General features: G+C 46.8%; 2 protein-coding genes across 2 annotated transcripts in view; both read left to right on the forward strand.

The window, feature by feature from the left end:
• The first annotated feature begins 78 nt into the window (after nucleotides 1-78).
• sptlc1 (serine palmitoyltransferase, long chain base subunit 1) lies at nucleotides 79-6055 on the forward strand. Its single transcript, XM_076029220.1, has 15 exons — nucleotides 79-247; nucleotides 1002-1109; nucleotides 1539-1633; nucleotides 1794-1887; nucleotides 2007-2079; nucleotides 2411-2543; nucleotides 2854-2983; nucleotides 3072-3161; nucleotides 3317-3424; nucleotides 3605-3700; nucleotides 3789-3885; nucleotides 4039-4093; nucleotides 4262-4379; nucleotides 4849-4922; nucleotides 5146-6055. The coding sequence occupies exons 1-15, from the start codon at nucleotides 134-136 to the stop codon at nucleotides 5237-5239; spliced, it is 1479 nt and encodes a 492-aa protein (XP_075885335.1). The 5' UTR covers nucleotides 79-133; the 3' UTR covers nucleotides 5240-6055.
• A 449-nt stretch (nucleotides 6056-6504) lies between these two features.
• ror2 (receptor tyrosine kinase-like orphan receptor 2) overlaps nucleotides 6505-16630 on the forward strand; it is a 35449-nt gene continuing 25323 nt past the window's right edge. Inside the window, exon 1 of the mRNA XM_076029221.1 lies at nucleotides 6505-7010. Within this exon, the coding sequence (XP_075885336.1) occupies nucleotides 6938-7010 (73 nt within the window). The 5' untranslated portion in view covers nucleotides 6505-6937. The remainder of the gene's footprint in view (nucleotides 7011-16630) is intronic.

Below are 16630 nucleotides of genomic sequence, written 5' to 3' on the forward strand. Positions count from 1 at the left end.
CCGCAAATCACTCCCAGCTCAGAAGGGGGCGGTAGTGCGCTTACAAGTTATAAAATATGCGCCACCAGCAGCGAATCGGCCAAGAAAGAAGAAGAAGCGGCTCGACTGCACTACAACTGTCAACTACAAACACATGACCGGAGTCAGTCGGTCAGTCCTCCCTCCTGCCGAAAAGGGAGGAAACAAAATAAACATGGCGTCGGGGCAGCAGTGGGTGTTGGTGGAGATGGTCCAGGCGTTTTATGAGGTAAGGAGACTCTTCTCTGTTCTACAATTTCCCGGCGGAGAGAAGTTTTGGGCGCTTAACAATGTCTCCTCCGCCTCCTCCACCTCTTCCTCCGCCTACCAAACACCCGCTGCTTGTGAAATAATCAAACCCAGAGAAGCTACAGCAAACTTTTTCAAATCCGGAAGTGATTGGTGTGTCTCCCCGGGGGAAGCGCGCTCCAAGGTGGGCTTCTCTCCCACCTTAGCCCCGGTAGCCTGGTCGCGGAAGTCGCGGTGTTACGTGTCCAGGCCCAGCAACAAGGAAGTTGGCTTCTTCTCCCAGAATGCATGTTTGTCCCTCGCCGCGACTCGTATAGCAGTTGTTGACTGTTTCACCCCCTTTGGCAGAGCAGTAAGAATGAGTTATTGTGAACTCAGTTATGCGCAGTGTGAACTTGGTGAGTTAATGGATACACTGGAAACAAGAAAATGAGGTGTGTGTGTGTGTGTGTGTGTGTGTGTGTGTGTGTGTGTGTGTGTGTGTGTGTGTGTGTGTGTGTGTGTGTGTGTGTGTGAGAGAGAGAGAGAGAGAGAGAGACAGAGATTAACCATTCAGATATTTTTAATTACAGCGATAAAAAGCAGTGCAAAAAGAAGGAACATTTATATGACTTCAAAATGTGTGCCTGTTTTGAAACAGAGAATGTGTTGCTCCATATTGCCGGCATACCACCATGTTGTAACTGCTATTGTTGCACCCAGGAAATGAATGAACGTGGTGTCCGTGTCCCCAGGCTCCAGCTTATCACCTGATTCTGGAGGGCATCCTCATCCTGTGGATCATCAGGCTTCTGTTCTCAAAGACCTACAAACTTCACGAGACGTCCAAACTGACCGAGAAGGTGAATTTGAGCAAAGGGATCAAACTTGTTGGAGCCATTTGTCGTTTTTGTAATATTTATGAATTATTTAGGATTATTGTAATCTTAGTTTGATCATAATATTTAGCATTATTTGAGTAAATGTGAATAATTCTTCTATTTTTAAGGTATCATATTAGCTCGGCCGCAATAGGTGATCTGCATATATGGGTCTACCATGCATGGGGGGCAGCCAGGGTTCTGGTTTTTGACCAGGGCAAGAGAGGCGTCAGCAGTCATTCGTTTGCTGGCCAGTTGAATAATAAATCAACAAAAACTTCAATTCTTCGCCTTGACAAACTGTTTGATTTGATTTTGTTTGTCAAGTTCGGATATTAAGGACAAATGTCTGCTACAAAACTCTTTGTGTGTGTGTGTGTGTCTTGACTGTCATATGATTGTGTTTTGCAGGAGAAAGAGGATCTGATTGAGGAGTGGCAGCCCGAGCCTCTGGTTCCCCCTGTTTCCAAAGATCATCCGTCACTCAAATACGATGTTGTCACCGGGTAACAAACCCCACACGCCTCCTCTGCCTCTCCTGCGGGGGAATTTAATCATGCAAAGCTTTTTAATAGAAATCTCACATTTGATTTTTCTTAGACTGGTGAATTTTTCACCCCACCCAAAAAAAACAAACAAACAAACTGTTAATTTTATCCACCGCAGTCCTCCCAGCCACAAAATCACACTCAACGGCCAAGAGTGCGTCAACTTTGCTTCGTTTAACTTCTTGGGGCTCCTTGACAACGAGAGGATCAAGGTGGGCGTTGAATTTTTTGCCTAACGGCAAAGCAAATACATTGGCATGCAAACAAGATGCAAGCAAGGCGAACGATTAAAACTTTGAATAATTCTACTCGCTTTCTCGCAACATTACAGCAAAAAGCTCTGTCGTCGCTGAAGAAGTATGGCGTGGGAACCTGCGGCCCGAGAGGCTTTTATGGAACCTTTGGTGAGTGAGGAATATGTACAGTATGTGTGTATGTGTGTGACTTTGAAATGATATTTACAAACCATTCAGAATTTTTTTTTTGAATTACGGCAACAAAAAACGGTGCGAAATGGAAGAAAAATTATAAATATATATATATTAAAAAAATTAAAACAAAATATTTATAGAGGAAGAAGGGAAAACGGGATATTAATAATCCAAATGTTATGAACCGTTGGATTATTTACAGTTATCCACATAACGCTGACATACAAGTACATTTTATTGCACCTTTATTAAAGGATGGCGTGACTCTTGAGGTGACTCACTCATTCCTGTCTCACTCCTGCAGATGTTCACCTGGAGCTGGAGGGCCGACTGTCCAAGTTCATGAACACTGAAGAAGCCATCATCTACTCATATGGCTTTGCAACCGTGGCGAGTGCCATCCCTGCCTACTCCAAGAGGGGGGACATCGTCTTTGTGTGAGTACCGTCTAGCACTGTGGAGGGCCACTAGGGGGTGCTTGGGGACTACAGAAAACTGCAGAGAAGAACAGAAAAAAATGCAAATAAATAAATAATAGAATCAGATTTTCTTTCAATAATTACTTTCAAACATTGGAGAGAAGTCCGATTAGACGAGAAAACCGAATTCTGAGCATAGCTCGATGAAGCTGTCAACTGAACCGTCGTCACTGTCTGTTGCTGTGTGAGGGGCTCCCCCGGCTAGACGCTGAGGCTCTTCGGGTCTTAGCAAGTCTTAACAAAACTGTGTTGTGGCCTTCACGCGCAGTGACGAGGCAGCCTGCTTCTCCATCCAGAAGGGTCTTCAGGCCTCTCGCAGCTTCATCAAGTACTTCAAGCACAATGACATGGAGGATCTGGAGAGGCTCCTCAAAGAGCAGGAGCTGGAGGACCAGAAGGTGCAGACTTGGAGTTTGGAACAATAGCTGCTCATTTGCGTTTTTTTCCCTTTGCCAAAAATCCTTTTTTTTTTTGTTCCTCTTGCAGAATCCCCGTAAAGCGCGAGTGACGAGAAAGTTCATTGTGGCGGAGGGTCTTTACATCAACACCGCAGACATCTGCCCTCTTCCTGAACTGGTAAATAAGGAACTAATGGACCTTAAGCAGCCTATTGCCTTCCATTAGAGGTCTTTATTTAGCTCGGCTAACTGCCTATGCAGTGGATGCTATTAGAATATTACAATAATTCAATCAGTTATTAATAATTGTCCGTGTTCTTGTTGCTCTTTAAGGTTAAACTGAAGTACAAGTACAAAGTTCGCATCTTCCTGGAGGAGAGCATGTCCTTCGGCGTGCTGGGGGAACACGGCAGGGGCGTGACGGAGCACTTTGGTGTCAATGTGAGTGAGTGCGTGCTGCGTTCACCGCAGCCGAGTCCCGTATGCAGTTCTTCTTTTCACCCGGGCCGTTCCCCTCACACACCTGTGTCTTCCTTATCGTTACTACTTTGGGGCAGTTAATGTGCCAAAGCCTCGTCTTTGTCTACAATCGTCAATGCAGAACACGTTCACTCCCTGCAGATTGATGACATTGACCTCATCAGCGCCAACATGGAGAACGCCGTGGCCTCCATCGGAGGCTTCTGCTGCGGACGCTCCTTCGTCATCGACCACCAGGTACTTTTTGTCCCTGAAAAATGAACCTTTCTTAAACAAAACAGAATGGAGCGAGGGAGCTAAATCCCACTGGGGGTTTTGTTTCCAGCGCTTGTCCGGCCAGGGCTACTGCTTCTCAGCCTCTCTGCCCCCCATGCTGGCTGCTGCTGCCATCGAGGCCCTCAACATCATGGAGGAGGATCCAGGTATCCACACCGACCCCCCCACTGTCTCCTCTCTTCTGCCAATACGCAGCTCTGCTCATGTCAATCAAAGGACGCCTGAAACTGGAGCAGCAACAGGAAATGAGTCGTATCGCTTCAGTCAATCATCCACTTCTTTTTTTTTGCTCTTTGCAGATATTTTCACCGTGCTGAGGGAAAAGTGTCGTAAGGTTTACGATGCTTTACAAGGGTAGGTGCATATGCTGTCGTCATTCGTCTCACCTGCCAACACATGCAACCCACATTCAAATTGCTAGATGAGTAAACGCAGCATGTTTTTAGTGGCCTTTCTCTCCTTTTTCCTCATTATTATTATTATTATGATAATATTATTATTCTGATCCCGTCTCTCTGACAGAATTAAGGGTTTGAAGTTAGTTGGAGAACCGCTGGCCCCGGCTCTTCACCTACAGCTGGAGAGAAGTTCAGGCTCCAGAGACTCGGACATGCAGCTCCTGCGGAGTATCGTCGATCACGTGAGTCTTGTGTTGGTCTCAGATGCTCTCCATGCTGCAGGGTTTCAACTCCTCGTCATTAAAAAATGAGATGAAATGAATTAAAAGAGGAGACACTGTGTAAAATCAACACAAAGCAGTTTAATTGTAAATATTTAGTTCCGTTTGAATGCAATGAGGTTGTTTTGACTCAAACCTGCACAAGATGACAAGGTGATTTTTTTTTTTAAAAGAAGGATTGAACGTAGACGGCCACAAGAGGGCGCCCATGTCGTTCAATTTTGATAGCTGGCTCGATCCCAAACTTGGAAACTACACTCTAAACGACACTTGTTTTACCAATTTTGATTTCTTTCTTCTTCTGTATTTTTTAATCCTATCTAACCCGAACGGGCCGGGTATGGCCCCCCGGACCATAGTTTGCCCATACCTGATCTGAAACGCTTGCTCTTCAGATCATCTCTCTTCATTTTCATGGTTTCTCCTGCAGTGTTTGCAACAACACGTCGCTTTGACCATCGCGCGCTACCTTGAGAAAGAGGAGCGTTTCCTCCCGCCGCCCAGGTAGGACACGCCAGCAGGTGGCGCTCTAACATGTGGTTCAGTTGGCTGTCTTGATCATTATCATCATTAGTATCATTATTATTATTAGTAGTAGTAGTAGTATTAGTATTAGTATTATCTTCGTCTTTTCAACAATATCTTAAGAAAGTTTCATATTGACGTTTCAATATTGTTTTAAGCTGAAACGCCCTGCTTGACCCTGCTGTGTGTTCTTGTCTTTCAGTATCCGAGTGGTGGTGACGGTGCAGCACTCGGAGGACGACATCCTGAAGGCTGTCAGCTGCATCAGAGACGCTGCCCTCGCCATCCTAGACTGAAAGTGTGGTGGTCGGCCGAGTCACACACTGGAGAGAGAGAGAGAGAGAGAGAGAGAGAGAGAGAGAGAGAGAGAGAGAGAGAGAGAGAGAGAGAGAGAGAGAGAGAGAGAGAGAGAGAGAGAGAGAGAGAGAGAGAGAGAGAGAGAGAGAGAGAGAGAGAGAGAGAGAGAGAGAGAGAGAGAGAGAGAGAGAGAGAGAGAGAGAGAGAGAGAGAGAGAGAACAGACACTGGAGCTCCATTGGCCAGCTGGACCACTTCTTCCTTTCCACTCCTTCTCCTCTTCCCTCTTCTCCTCCTCCTCCTCCTCCCTCAGATGACCAGCACCAAGTGTCTACAACTGATTGTGTTTGTCAATAATTTTAACTCTTATAACTTTTTTGTACCATTTTTGTCACCACAGTTTTTGCATTTTTTTTTTTTTACCAATGTCATAAGTTGAATATTGACGTGTGCCTTCAGCCGCTGCCACTGATGTGTAAATGATATTAACCCCCCACACGGAGGAAGAGCCACTGCAGTGAAAAAATCACTTATTGTTTTGACTGACTTTTTCTGGTTCTATTTGATATTTGTCGCATGAGCTGCACACCAGCGATGGGATAATTTTTTTTAATGCAGCAGCGGCTGTATTTATTTCCTTTTTTTTTCTTCTTCTTCTTTTTTTTTACTCCAGACAGTGTGTAGATGTTGGCGGGTGGGGATATATGTGGGGGGGTCTTGTGCTTGTCTTTTGTAAGACGTCAATATGCATTTCCAGCCGCTTTTAATAAATGCACATGTGATTAAAAAATGTATTGTGCACATCATGACATTTGACTGAGTGTGTTGTTGTTTTTTTGTCGGTGTAAAATGTTTTTAGTTTGGTTGGTCCAGGCTCCATTTGGTTGAAGTGTGAGTATTTGTTATGTAGAAATGAGTAGAAAGTACCGATATTTGTGTACAAATGTATAAGTTTCGTTGTCAAAAATAAATAGAGTAAAGATACTTTAAAACATTTTTTTTTTAAAGAAATCTACAGTACAGCAAGTCTGTAGACCAGGGGTGAGCAAACGTTTTGATTGGTGGGGCCGCAATGGGTTCTACAACGACAGAGGGGGGAGCTACCAACAGCACAGCACAGCAGGGCTGGTGGTGTTTTTCCTCAGCCGGCTCTTTGGTTGCAACCACACGTCTCCGCCACCAGAGGGAGCCCTCTGCGAAAAACCCTCCCAAGAAACCGCGCCTCTTCTTCAGCGCCTCCAGCTTTTCCACAACTCAACTTTTTCCAGCGGGAGTCGCGCGGCCGCTTCGGCTCCAGCACCAGCACCAGCACCGGGGGCGAAAAAGAACACGCTGCGGTCTGAATGAACTCGCTTTTCTTTCGTTGTTGTCGTTCTTTTTATTTTTATTTTCACTCCGTACCCGCATCTGGCCCGCACCTTCATGCCGTGACTCCTGCTGCTGCTCCAGCCTTCAGTTAACAAGTCCCATTCCTGAGGACGGGACAAGACCCGGCAGGAGGAGAGGAGGGGAGCGGACATCAGAGGAGAAGAGAGGAGAAGTGAAGAGAAGGGAGGAGGAGAAGAGAGCACAAGACCCGGGAGGACAGGGAGGAGAGGAGCGGGGAGGACTACACCGGATGAAGCGACCCGCTCGCCGGTTGTTGTCCGCTTCTTGACGCCTTGTTCCCGGGGAGGCTGCGGGGAGAGAACCGCCACTATGGCCCGGCTGAACCGCCTGCTCGGGATGCTTCCGCTGCTGCTGCTGCTGCCGAACCTGAGGAGATGTGACGGTAAGCACCTCTCTAACAACACACACACACACACACGCACACACTGGCGATCAAGTTGCTGCATGTTTATGTTTTCCTCTGAAATGTGTTATCTTCGTCCTCCGCCGCAGCTGATGAACCCCCCCCCCCCACACACACACACACACGCTGTTACTGTGGAGTTTCGAAAAGTTTTTGGGTCGTGAGGGGGTTGCTCTTTTGTTCTGTCTCCACCTGAGGAGGAACAAAGCTGCTACTTTTTTTGGTGGGGGGGTTGGATGGAGGTGCCCATTAGAAGTGTGTATGTGTGTGTGTGTGTGTGTGGGGGGGGGGGGTTGTTGCGCATCTCACGCAAATAAATGGCCGAGTCTCTGGAGACAATGGACGGTCTGTTATTTGCGTCGGTTTCACCTTAATGTGGAGGAGGAGGAGGAGGAGGTCAACCCTCGAGGCTTTTATGACTTGTGCCCCCCCCCAACCCGCTCCACTCCTGACCTGGAAGGTGGAGGAGGAGGAGGTGGGAGAGGGGGATGAGAAGGTGGATGATGGGAAGGAGGAGGAAAATAAGGTGGTGGAGGAGGAGGAGGAGGAGGAGGAGGAGGAGGAGGAGGTAGAGAAGAAGGTGGAGGTGCCTGTGGTTTCAGACTCCAAAAAAAGACCCACTGTTGTGTGAGTTGTTGTCATGTTAATTGGATGCGTAGCTGGAGGTGTGTGTGCCCCCTCCTCCTTCACTCCCCCCCCCCCCCCCCCCCATGTCTTTTGTCAGTCATGCTTTATTCATTGACTCTCCCTCACTGCGGGGGGACCTGAGCTTTTCCTGTTTTCAGCTCCCAAGCAGCACTTCTTTCTGGGGGCCATTTGGTATGAAGTGGATAGTCGGAGGTGGAGGTGGGGGTGAAGTGGGGAGGGGGTGAAGTGGAGAGGGGGGGGGGCTTTAAAAATCCACCCTTCTTATTTAAAAGAAGGGTCCCGGGGAGCTGTTGTCCGAACAGAGTGGTTTGACTCTCTCTCTCTCTCTCTCTCTCTCTCTCTCTCTCTCTCTCTCTCTCTCTCTCTCTCTCTCCCCCCCCCCCCTCTCTCTCTCTGTGACGTCACATCGCGCTGCGTCCCGTCGCCCCCTGGACCTCATTAAGCGGCGTCTTTGCCTTTTGACACAGCCACATGTTGAAATGAGTGTTTCCACATGGAGCTGGAGAGGCCTGCACATGCACACACACACACACACACACCCCTGGAATGGGATTTTTTTTACTCCATGTAATCTTCGGTTTTACACCAGCTAGATTTGGGTTTAGATTTTTTTCAATTTTTTGCGCTCGTTCCCTCGTCAAGCTGCGAGAAACGCAGATTTCTCATTTTCTTTCTTTTCTTTCCCCCCCTTCTTTTCTCTTTCTTATCTCTTTTTTTCTCTTTCTTAATCTCTTATCTCTATTTTATACCTTCATCTGTCTGCACCACTATAGTTTAGCTCTTTGCATGCCTTTTTATTTTATTACACTAGATCCCTCGTTAAGCTGCTAGAAAATTGAATTTCTCCTTGAGATCTATCTATCTATCTATCTATCTATCTATCCTCAATGGGATTGGCCTCCTGGAAAACGTGAAAACCTTCTCCTGAAAGAGGCGGAGGACATCTTGTACGTTTTTCATGTCATTGCCTCCGTCTTTCAAATTAATTGGTGGGAAATAACACACCAGGACGATGCCGTCAAAAACAACCACACGCGCGTCAACAGTACAACATTATGAAGATGTCTGTCCCGCACTTGAACGCAGCACGACATCGATCAGGATACGTCAGCAGGCAGCGCGGCTGGAAATAACATCCAGAACTCCGGCCTTTTGGCGCCTGTTTCATGTGGTGCAGGTCGAGTCGCTCCCGACTGGTGGAGGAAAATGTTTCACAAAAGGCTGCTGAAAAGTGAAGTGAAGTGGGCATGGCCGTGTGACGCTAGCGATTTGCCAAAGTAAAAAAAAGGTGGCCAAGGAGTCCACTTAGTGACGGTCGTTGTGAGCAAATTGAGTTCAGACAGACAGATTGATACTTTATTTATCCCGAAGAAAGTTCAGTTTCTCAGCTGCACAATCAGTCATCACTAATCGACTCATAGAGAATAAAAGAAAAACTGAAATAAGGAAGTAAAAGAATGATTAAGATGAGGATTTGGGATTAGAAAAAATCGACAGTGCCGGTGGTAAAATAGCCAAATGCAGAATGGCAAGAATGTAAAGTGCAAGATGCACGAATGTGCGCACGTGTGGGACAACACCCCACTCGGCCCTCGTCGAGCGGATGAGAGGAGGAAGAAGCAGAAACAGCTGTGAAGGAGGTGGAAGTGGCTGGGTGGGTAATGAGTGCTGTGTGCGACGTGACTCACCACCTCGGGGTGAGAGAGGCAGCAGAGGCTGCCGTCGCTGGAAATGGGGCCAGAGGGGCCTTTTTTTTTTTTTTTTCTTTTTCCTTTGGCTGTGGGAGGAGTCTTTGCAGTTGGAGGAGCTCCATCATATCAACTCTGTGGCCAACCGGTTAACAAAACACCCGCTGGAGATAATAAGGGACAAAACAAAGGGGGCACCCAGTAGAAGGAGCTGGAACGCCAGATGCTGACCAGAGTAGAAATGTCTCAGGTTCCTGGACTGCACTGTAATTTCTATTCCTGGCGACTTTTACTTCATATACATTTTTTTCCACGAATATCTGCACCTTCAACTTCTTATATTTGGAAAAACCCTGCTTGTTATGTGCAATTCTGTTCAAAGTAATTCACTTACTGTTTATTCTGGTAGTTGTAGCTTTAAGTGGTAAATGGACTGCACTTATATAGCGCTTTCCAGCACCTTCACGGTACCCCAAAGCGCTTTACAATGGCCTCTCATTCACGCATACACTCACACACCAATGGGTGGCTGCTAAGGCGCTGCCAGCCCCATTGGGAGCAATTTCAGCATCTTGCCCAAGGACACAACGACAGACTGGGATGGAGCGGGATTTGAACCGCCAACCTTTTCGGTCATTGGACAACCCGCTCTACCTCCTGAGCGACAGTCGCACCAAAGTGGAGTTATTTGAACTAATATAAAATTGAATGGCATTTAAGAGGCAGATTATTTTAGTACCTCAAAGCCAAGGCTGTTTTCATTTTTGCAAAATTGCCAGCAAATGTTTTGTTTCATTAATGGCCATTAATCATTTTGCACTTGAGTATTGGAGTTGAATCAGTGCTTTTACTTTTACCCGAGTTGCCTTTTTTATGCGTACGAGTATCCATACTTTTACTGAAGCACAGAACGTGAATACTTTCAGCAACCATGGAAAAAAAAAAAAAACTTTATTCACACGGCGAGGTACTCTCAGACAAAAACACGACTGAAATGAAGGCGAGGTCGAAAGAGGTCGCTGGCCGACCTGTTTCCCATCCAGTCTATTTGCCTGCATGTGAAGGTGAGGACCCCAAAGCCATCGCATCCCTTTTTAGAGCACTTAACCATAAATTAGTTTGGCCTTAATGTAAGCAAACTGGTCCCCCGGTTGTAGATAGTGGCTGCCGGAGAGCGAGAGCGTTTATGTGTCGTGATAGGTTGAGCTTCAAACAATGAGTGAAAGCAGAGAAATGGCTCGTGGATCTCCAGTAACAGCGAGCAGATTTCCCCCCCGCCCCCTCTTTTCTTTTCATGTCCTCTCCAAGCATTTACCATAAATCTAATAAAAAACGTCCCAACCAAAGAAAGCATAAATTTAGATCAAAAACAGCCCTGTGTTGCCGGCCGGGGACGTTAAAAGCAGGGCGAAGCGGATCATTTTGGTTTTCGTCAGCGAGTTTCTATCACCAAATGTTGAATCGAGTTCAAACGCCTCAAACATCGTGCTTTTGTAGCCCTCCGTGTTCTCTGTGCTGTGACCCTTGCGTACTGTCTTGCTTCCTTGTTCTCTAATCATCATTTTTCGTTCGCTGCAGCCTGTCATTGTCCCCTTGTTGTTCTGAGAAATTGCACAAAAGCAAAAAAAAAAAAAGTGCAGTGAAAGAAAGAAACAAACAAAGAGGACGGCCTTTTTGCGTCTTACCGTGCAATCTTCTTTTAAACGGAAGACCACACATCTCTCTCACAGTGGTAGAGCCAGTCCACTGTAAAATGCTTAGCCACTGTCAATAACTGCTGGTGAAATGGTCACAAACATCATCGGAAAACGTCCTTTATCCCTCCTATCACGTCTTCCCATGCGCATTACGGTTCTGTGAGGCCAATACAATGTTCAAACGTGACAGGAAGCAGCGTCAGTGGCCTCATGGATCGCAAGGCGGCAGCTTCAGGGCATTTGAAAGTTGTTGTTTTTTTATACCCAAGCTACGGGAAAAGTTCAAGATGTGACTCCAAGCCCAACACTCGGGTGATTAGCCCACCCAGAAGTCTCGATCCCGGCGTGGAAAGAGCTCCATCTATGGTGAAAACAACATGAGAGAGATGAGAGTTTTGGTGCTTTGATGAAAGATAGTGCACCGTGTTAGAACCATGGCCAAAGGCAACACTGACACGTTAAGAGAGGTCCAGGAAGTGCAGTTGTGAGAGAACCAAACAACAGAGGTTAATTTTGGTTCAGCCCCTCCGGAACATGCCGGGAAATTACACAAATTACCGTGCAGCCTGGGATTTTCTATGTTTGCGGATATATTTTTAGCTAGTAGATATGGCGATAATTATGGAAATGGGGCCGAGGTGGACAAGAAAATTGTTCAACTTTGGTTGTTTCAATCTTGATGTGTATATATCTGAGCGCTCACACATCCCTCTATCTGAGATAATACCCGCGATTATGCCTTCACTCATTACAGTACGTGTTTGTTTTTCCCCCTAAATCCCACCTGTGACACCATTTAATTCCACCTTTCAGTGGCCTCATCATTCCATCAGTGCTAATTCCTGTTTGTCCGAACTACGACAGTGGTGGCTTTGTTCTCGACCGTGGCTAATGGCTGGCTGGTGACAAGCACTGACAGGAGTGTGAAACTCTTCAGGAAGGCGGCTGGTTACTCACACACGACATTCAGTCGGACCAGCAAAATATCGCTTACGGGCTTATGGAATATTTTCAGAGGCCGTCCGCGAGCCCATCCAGTTTGCACTGATTTGCTTGATTCGTCTTGTGGAGACGATTGCCACGGGCGTATGTTCCAGCCAAGTTGAGGAAGGGAACGGGTGGGCAAGCTGTAACAACCTTTTGTGTGTGTCAATGTCAACTTGAAGGTTAAGTGTGTTAATATTTGGAGATTCTGAAGAAGAAACAGCGTCATCAAGTGGTTAGATGGCTGCGCTCTTTCATTTATTTCCTCTAAAGGACTCCGTACGCTCCCTCTTGCGAGCTTGCCAGTGAACTACGGTGGCCTGCGCACTCAAACCTGAATACCTCGTCCACCTTCTTCTTGCTGGTTTATTTGAAGGCTTGAGCAGTCGGCAGCTAACTGGGAGGAAGACCGGTGCTTAATGTGTTAACGCTCACATACGAGTACTGTACTGTTACTGGGATGGTGAGTATGCTTTTGTCCATCTTTGGATTTCTTTTCTTTGGTCATGATGGCAAGGTAGAATACTGGTAAATGCAGGCAATCATTTTGTTGTTGCCCATTCAAACACCAAGGTTAACACAGCCTAGCTACACAATTTCACTGACGTGAAACCAACGCCGCACAACTCCTGGAAGGATCCGACATGGCACTGGTGGTATTTGGTGCCAATAATTGATAACAGCCCTGGTGAGCCGGAGTGAATCCATAGAGGTTGCGCTCTTGGGGTACTGTTATACTCTAGATCATTGACCGCCTCCTGTCTGACCGAATTGCGAACCGCTTTTGGAAATGTACCTATCGACCTATGCAGGCATTCCTGCGTCCATTATGCACGCCAGGCCACATCTGCACACGTGGAATGCATTCTCAGAGCAGACTCCTCAAACTAGGTTGAAGACGGTCTACCTCATTTGAGCAATGCCTTGCTGGCCATTATTAGCGATATTTTATGCTCCTGTAGCAAATGAACTTTGGCGCTGGACTGCTTACCAGCCCTTATTGGCCCAGTGAAGCTGAAATGCAAATTCTGTCGTTTGTGACATGACTGCGTTTCCTGCCGAAGACTATGAATCCTGTTTGGATCTTCCATCCAGAGGATGATCAAAGATGCATTCAGAGAAGCTGATGACATGGCTCAGGAAGTTTCGGAGGGTTTCAAAGACAAGGGCAGCTGTTCCCCAGTCTCCAGTGTTTCTCGCGAGGGAAGAAAGCCTCATAACAATGGATTCGGCGATTCAAGCGGTTGGTCATGGAGCAGGAATATGAACTGCGGCTTTTGGGGGGGGGGGGGGAACTGGCAGGCATCTGTGACGGCAGTCTCATGTTCGGCCGCGACCGTCGACTGCAAACAAAAAGAGCTTTTTAAAGTCTGTTCTCTCTCTCTCTCTCTTGCTCTTTGTGATGTGTTAACACAGGGATAGCGGCGATCAGACAGCGCGCTGTTGTATGCTGCTCTGTCTCAGGTCTGGTACTAATTATAATTCCAGATCTGGGACTAATTAGAGCGACGCAAGACATTCCCATGGACAGGACTCAGTGTGGGTTTTAGACAGGATGGACGAGATGGATTCGCTGTTGTGCGCCGGCAAACGCTGTGCGTTTCGACTTGTGGTGGTTTCCTGGCTTTTTAATACAGGTACCTGTGTACTCATTGATGAGTTATTACAGCGGCCATTAGTTTTTAATATACTCGGCTTCATAAACCCTTCTAGTGCCCCCCAGCTTTCAAGGTCTTGGATTGCAACGTAGATTTGAGCCATTGATGCCCTCATGTTTGTTGCATTCACAACTAAACCGCAGAGGCATGATAAAAACATGTGGTGCTAATCACCGGAGCTGGCAGACAGCAGGGGAGGCAGTTTGTACCGACTGTGAAACACTGAAAGATCCTAAATGGTGCAGAGGACGAGAGGAAGTAAGCGGAAGAAAAGAACAATAGGAAGTTGGGAGAAAACCTCTTGGCTGGGGCCAAAACCTCTTGCTTTTCATGGTTAAAGGGGTATTTAGGCCATGTTGGTTTATGCTGCTATAAAAGAAAACAACCCAGGCCCTGTCCCACGTTGCAAGAGATTCTCGCGGAAAAGGAGGACACGCAGTAATTTTTGGCTTTTGTCGGCGCACAGTTAATAGCGAGAAATGTAAACAGGTGAGAAACACATTTCCAAGTAACAAACAAGTGTTTGCTGCTTCTGCCCCTGAAGCTCGCACCGCAAGGAATTGTTCTTTCTCACCGCCTGTGAATATAAATAACACACGGGCTCCATGCGATTCATATGTGGCAAGAAAGTGTCAGGCAATTGAAGGTGAATGAGACTAGTTTCTAAGGACCTGTGAAATTGATTTTTTTTAGGCCAGTATTGATAGGCTTTCATGTGTATTTACGCATCTATTTCAGTTTATATCAACATTTTCTTTGTTACATGCATGTGGAAAACCAAAGAAACAGGACAATCAAAACAGTTAGGCACTTCTGACTTTATTGTGCACCAATCCACACTGCATAGTTTGACAGTGTTGCACAACCGTAGGTTCAAGTATGACCACTTGATGGAAGGAGCTATGGAATTAAATGCTGTGATGTTTTTTACAGCGCAGTTCTGTACTAATCTCTGTAGGGTCACGATACGGTAGTGGCGCTCACTTGCCTTTTAAACACTTCCTGAATAACAACTCAGAACAGTTAGCAAAGTACTTAGTAGAAGCATGGCTATTGTCCCAGCTCTCCTTACACGATGATTCAACATTGAGGAGATTTTCTCCAGCCAGCAGTCGCTGTGACGTAACCTCTGCTGTAGGATTCATCGCACAATTTAAAATCCAGCCCAACTTTTTGCTCCCCCACCCGCCTTTTTTTTTTTTTTGGTCTTCTTCTGAGTTATGCTGCGTGCACATGGTCAGGTTGCTCCCACACTGACTATCAGCTTGGGGAGTTCTTTCTGCCTGAAACTGGCCACGATCTCCTTTGATGTGAAGCAGAGGTTTTTACGAGCCGCAGTGAGAGCTTGTCTGCCTGTCAGGCCTGGACAGACAGGCTGGGGCGCAACGTCACCCGCTGAAATCCAAAGCCTCCTTCCCACTGCCCCTTTAATGTGGAACTGCTGCTGCTGCTGTGACACCCCTTAAAATTCATTCATAAAGTTCATGACCACTTTTTCCAGCCCTTTTTTTTCACAGTCTTAGGGTTTTTTTTTAAGAACATACCATGTTCATAACATCGCTGAGGTAATGGAGGTGTAAAGGGTGTTACAATTTTGTGGCATAAGTGAAGTAGTAATCAAGCTGTTAAAGGCAACTAGCGGCACCTTGAAGATGCTGAGGAACGGATGAAACCCGTTCGCAGGTTTGAAAAGACAGTGGAGTAATTAGATCGACGGTCCTGATCGGTGAATCGGATCCCGTAGAGAGTCGTGAAGATCAATTCAAGTCACTTCATACGAATGTGCTACTTCCTGTCAGATGCTGAAAGCTTCGGCAGTTGCCTGTAATTGCAGTTAATCATCCAGGGACGGAATGTTTGCTGATAAAGATACCAATCAGCCAACCATCTCATCAGCCAATCAGCTGATAGCGATCAGGACACTCTGTTGGTACAAGTCAAAGGATTGTTTTCTGCATGTTTCTGCCGACTTCAGAAGATCAGCGGCCTAAATCCAATTGTACCTGTGCTACATTTGTTAAATAGCTTCCATTGCTCAGCGTTATCTCTGAAACTGGACTGGACAACACTTGAATTCAATTAGTCGGCTTTGTGCTGTGACGCGTTTGCTCTCTTCTTTTCTCCCCCTTTGAAGTTTGCAGTGTAGGTGTAACCCAGGGCCAGTTTTCTCTGAGAAGCTTTGTGGTGGCCGCGAGATAAGAAACATATGCATGAATGTTCAAAGCAAACTCCCAGACACGTGTCCAATAGCCCCCCCCCAAAAAAAGCACACAAACCATTGACTTCAAGTCTGCTCGCAGCCAATAACGGTCATAAGGGATCTGTACGCGTTCCATATAAACACTGTCACGGCCGCCTCGCCGAGGAAAATACCGCACAAACGTACACAGTTTGCTGAAGTGCACGGCAACGAGAAGAGAAGCCAGCGGTTATTTGCGAGCGTGCCGACTGATTCGGGAGGCAGCGGCGTTTGGCCGTCGTCGGCTCGTGGAAACATGTTAACAGCAGGCCTGTCAGACTCACAGCCGGTCCCACCCCCCTGCAGCAGATGCTTTGTTAATCATAGTGCAGAGACAACGGGCCAAAGTGGAAGAATTTTGAGGGGAAAGGAGAGCCGGGAAGAGTTCTCTGCTGCGTTCTTCTTGCACCAGAGCGACAACTTGGACCCAACGAGTCAACGGAGCTTCTGTGCTTTCAGACAAACAGTCGACAGCAGAGCTTTGCTTTACCTTCGTTGGAAAGCTTTCCTCTCCATGCTTGACCTGAGCCTTCCCTCAGAGCAGACCGGTCGCGCTCGCACTCTCGAGTCATTGCAATAAAATGCAAATGAACCCCCCCCGCCCGACCTTCCCCTCTCGCCTTTATTGTCCCCGTCTTTGAGCCTCCAAATGGCTAAATATTTGAAGGGAAGTGTCTGCTTTTTT

Source organism: Nelusetta ayraudi, unplaced genomic scaffold, assembly GCF_046127955.1.
Source record: "Nelusetta ayraudi isolate G7.1 ecotype Tasmania unplaced genomic scaffold, CSIRO-AGI_Nayr_v1 ptg000026l, whole genome shotgun sequence".
NCBI lineage: Eukaryota > Metazoa > Chordata > Actinopteri > Tetraodontiformes > Monacanthidae > Nelusetta > Nelusetta ayraudi.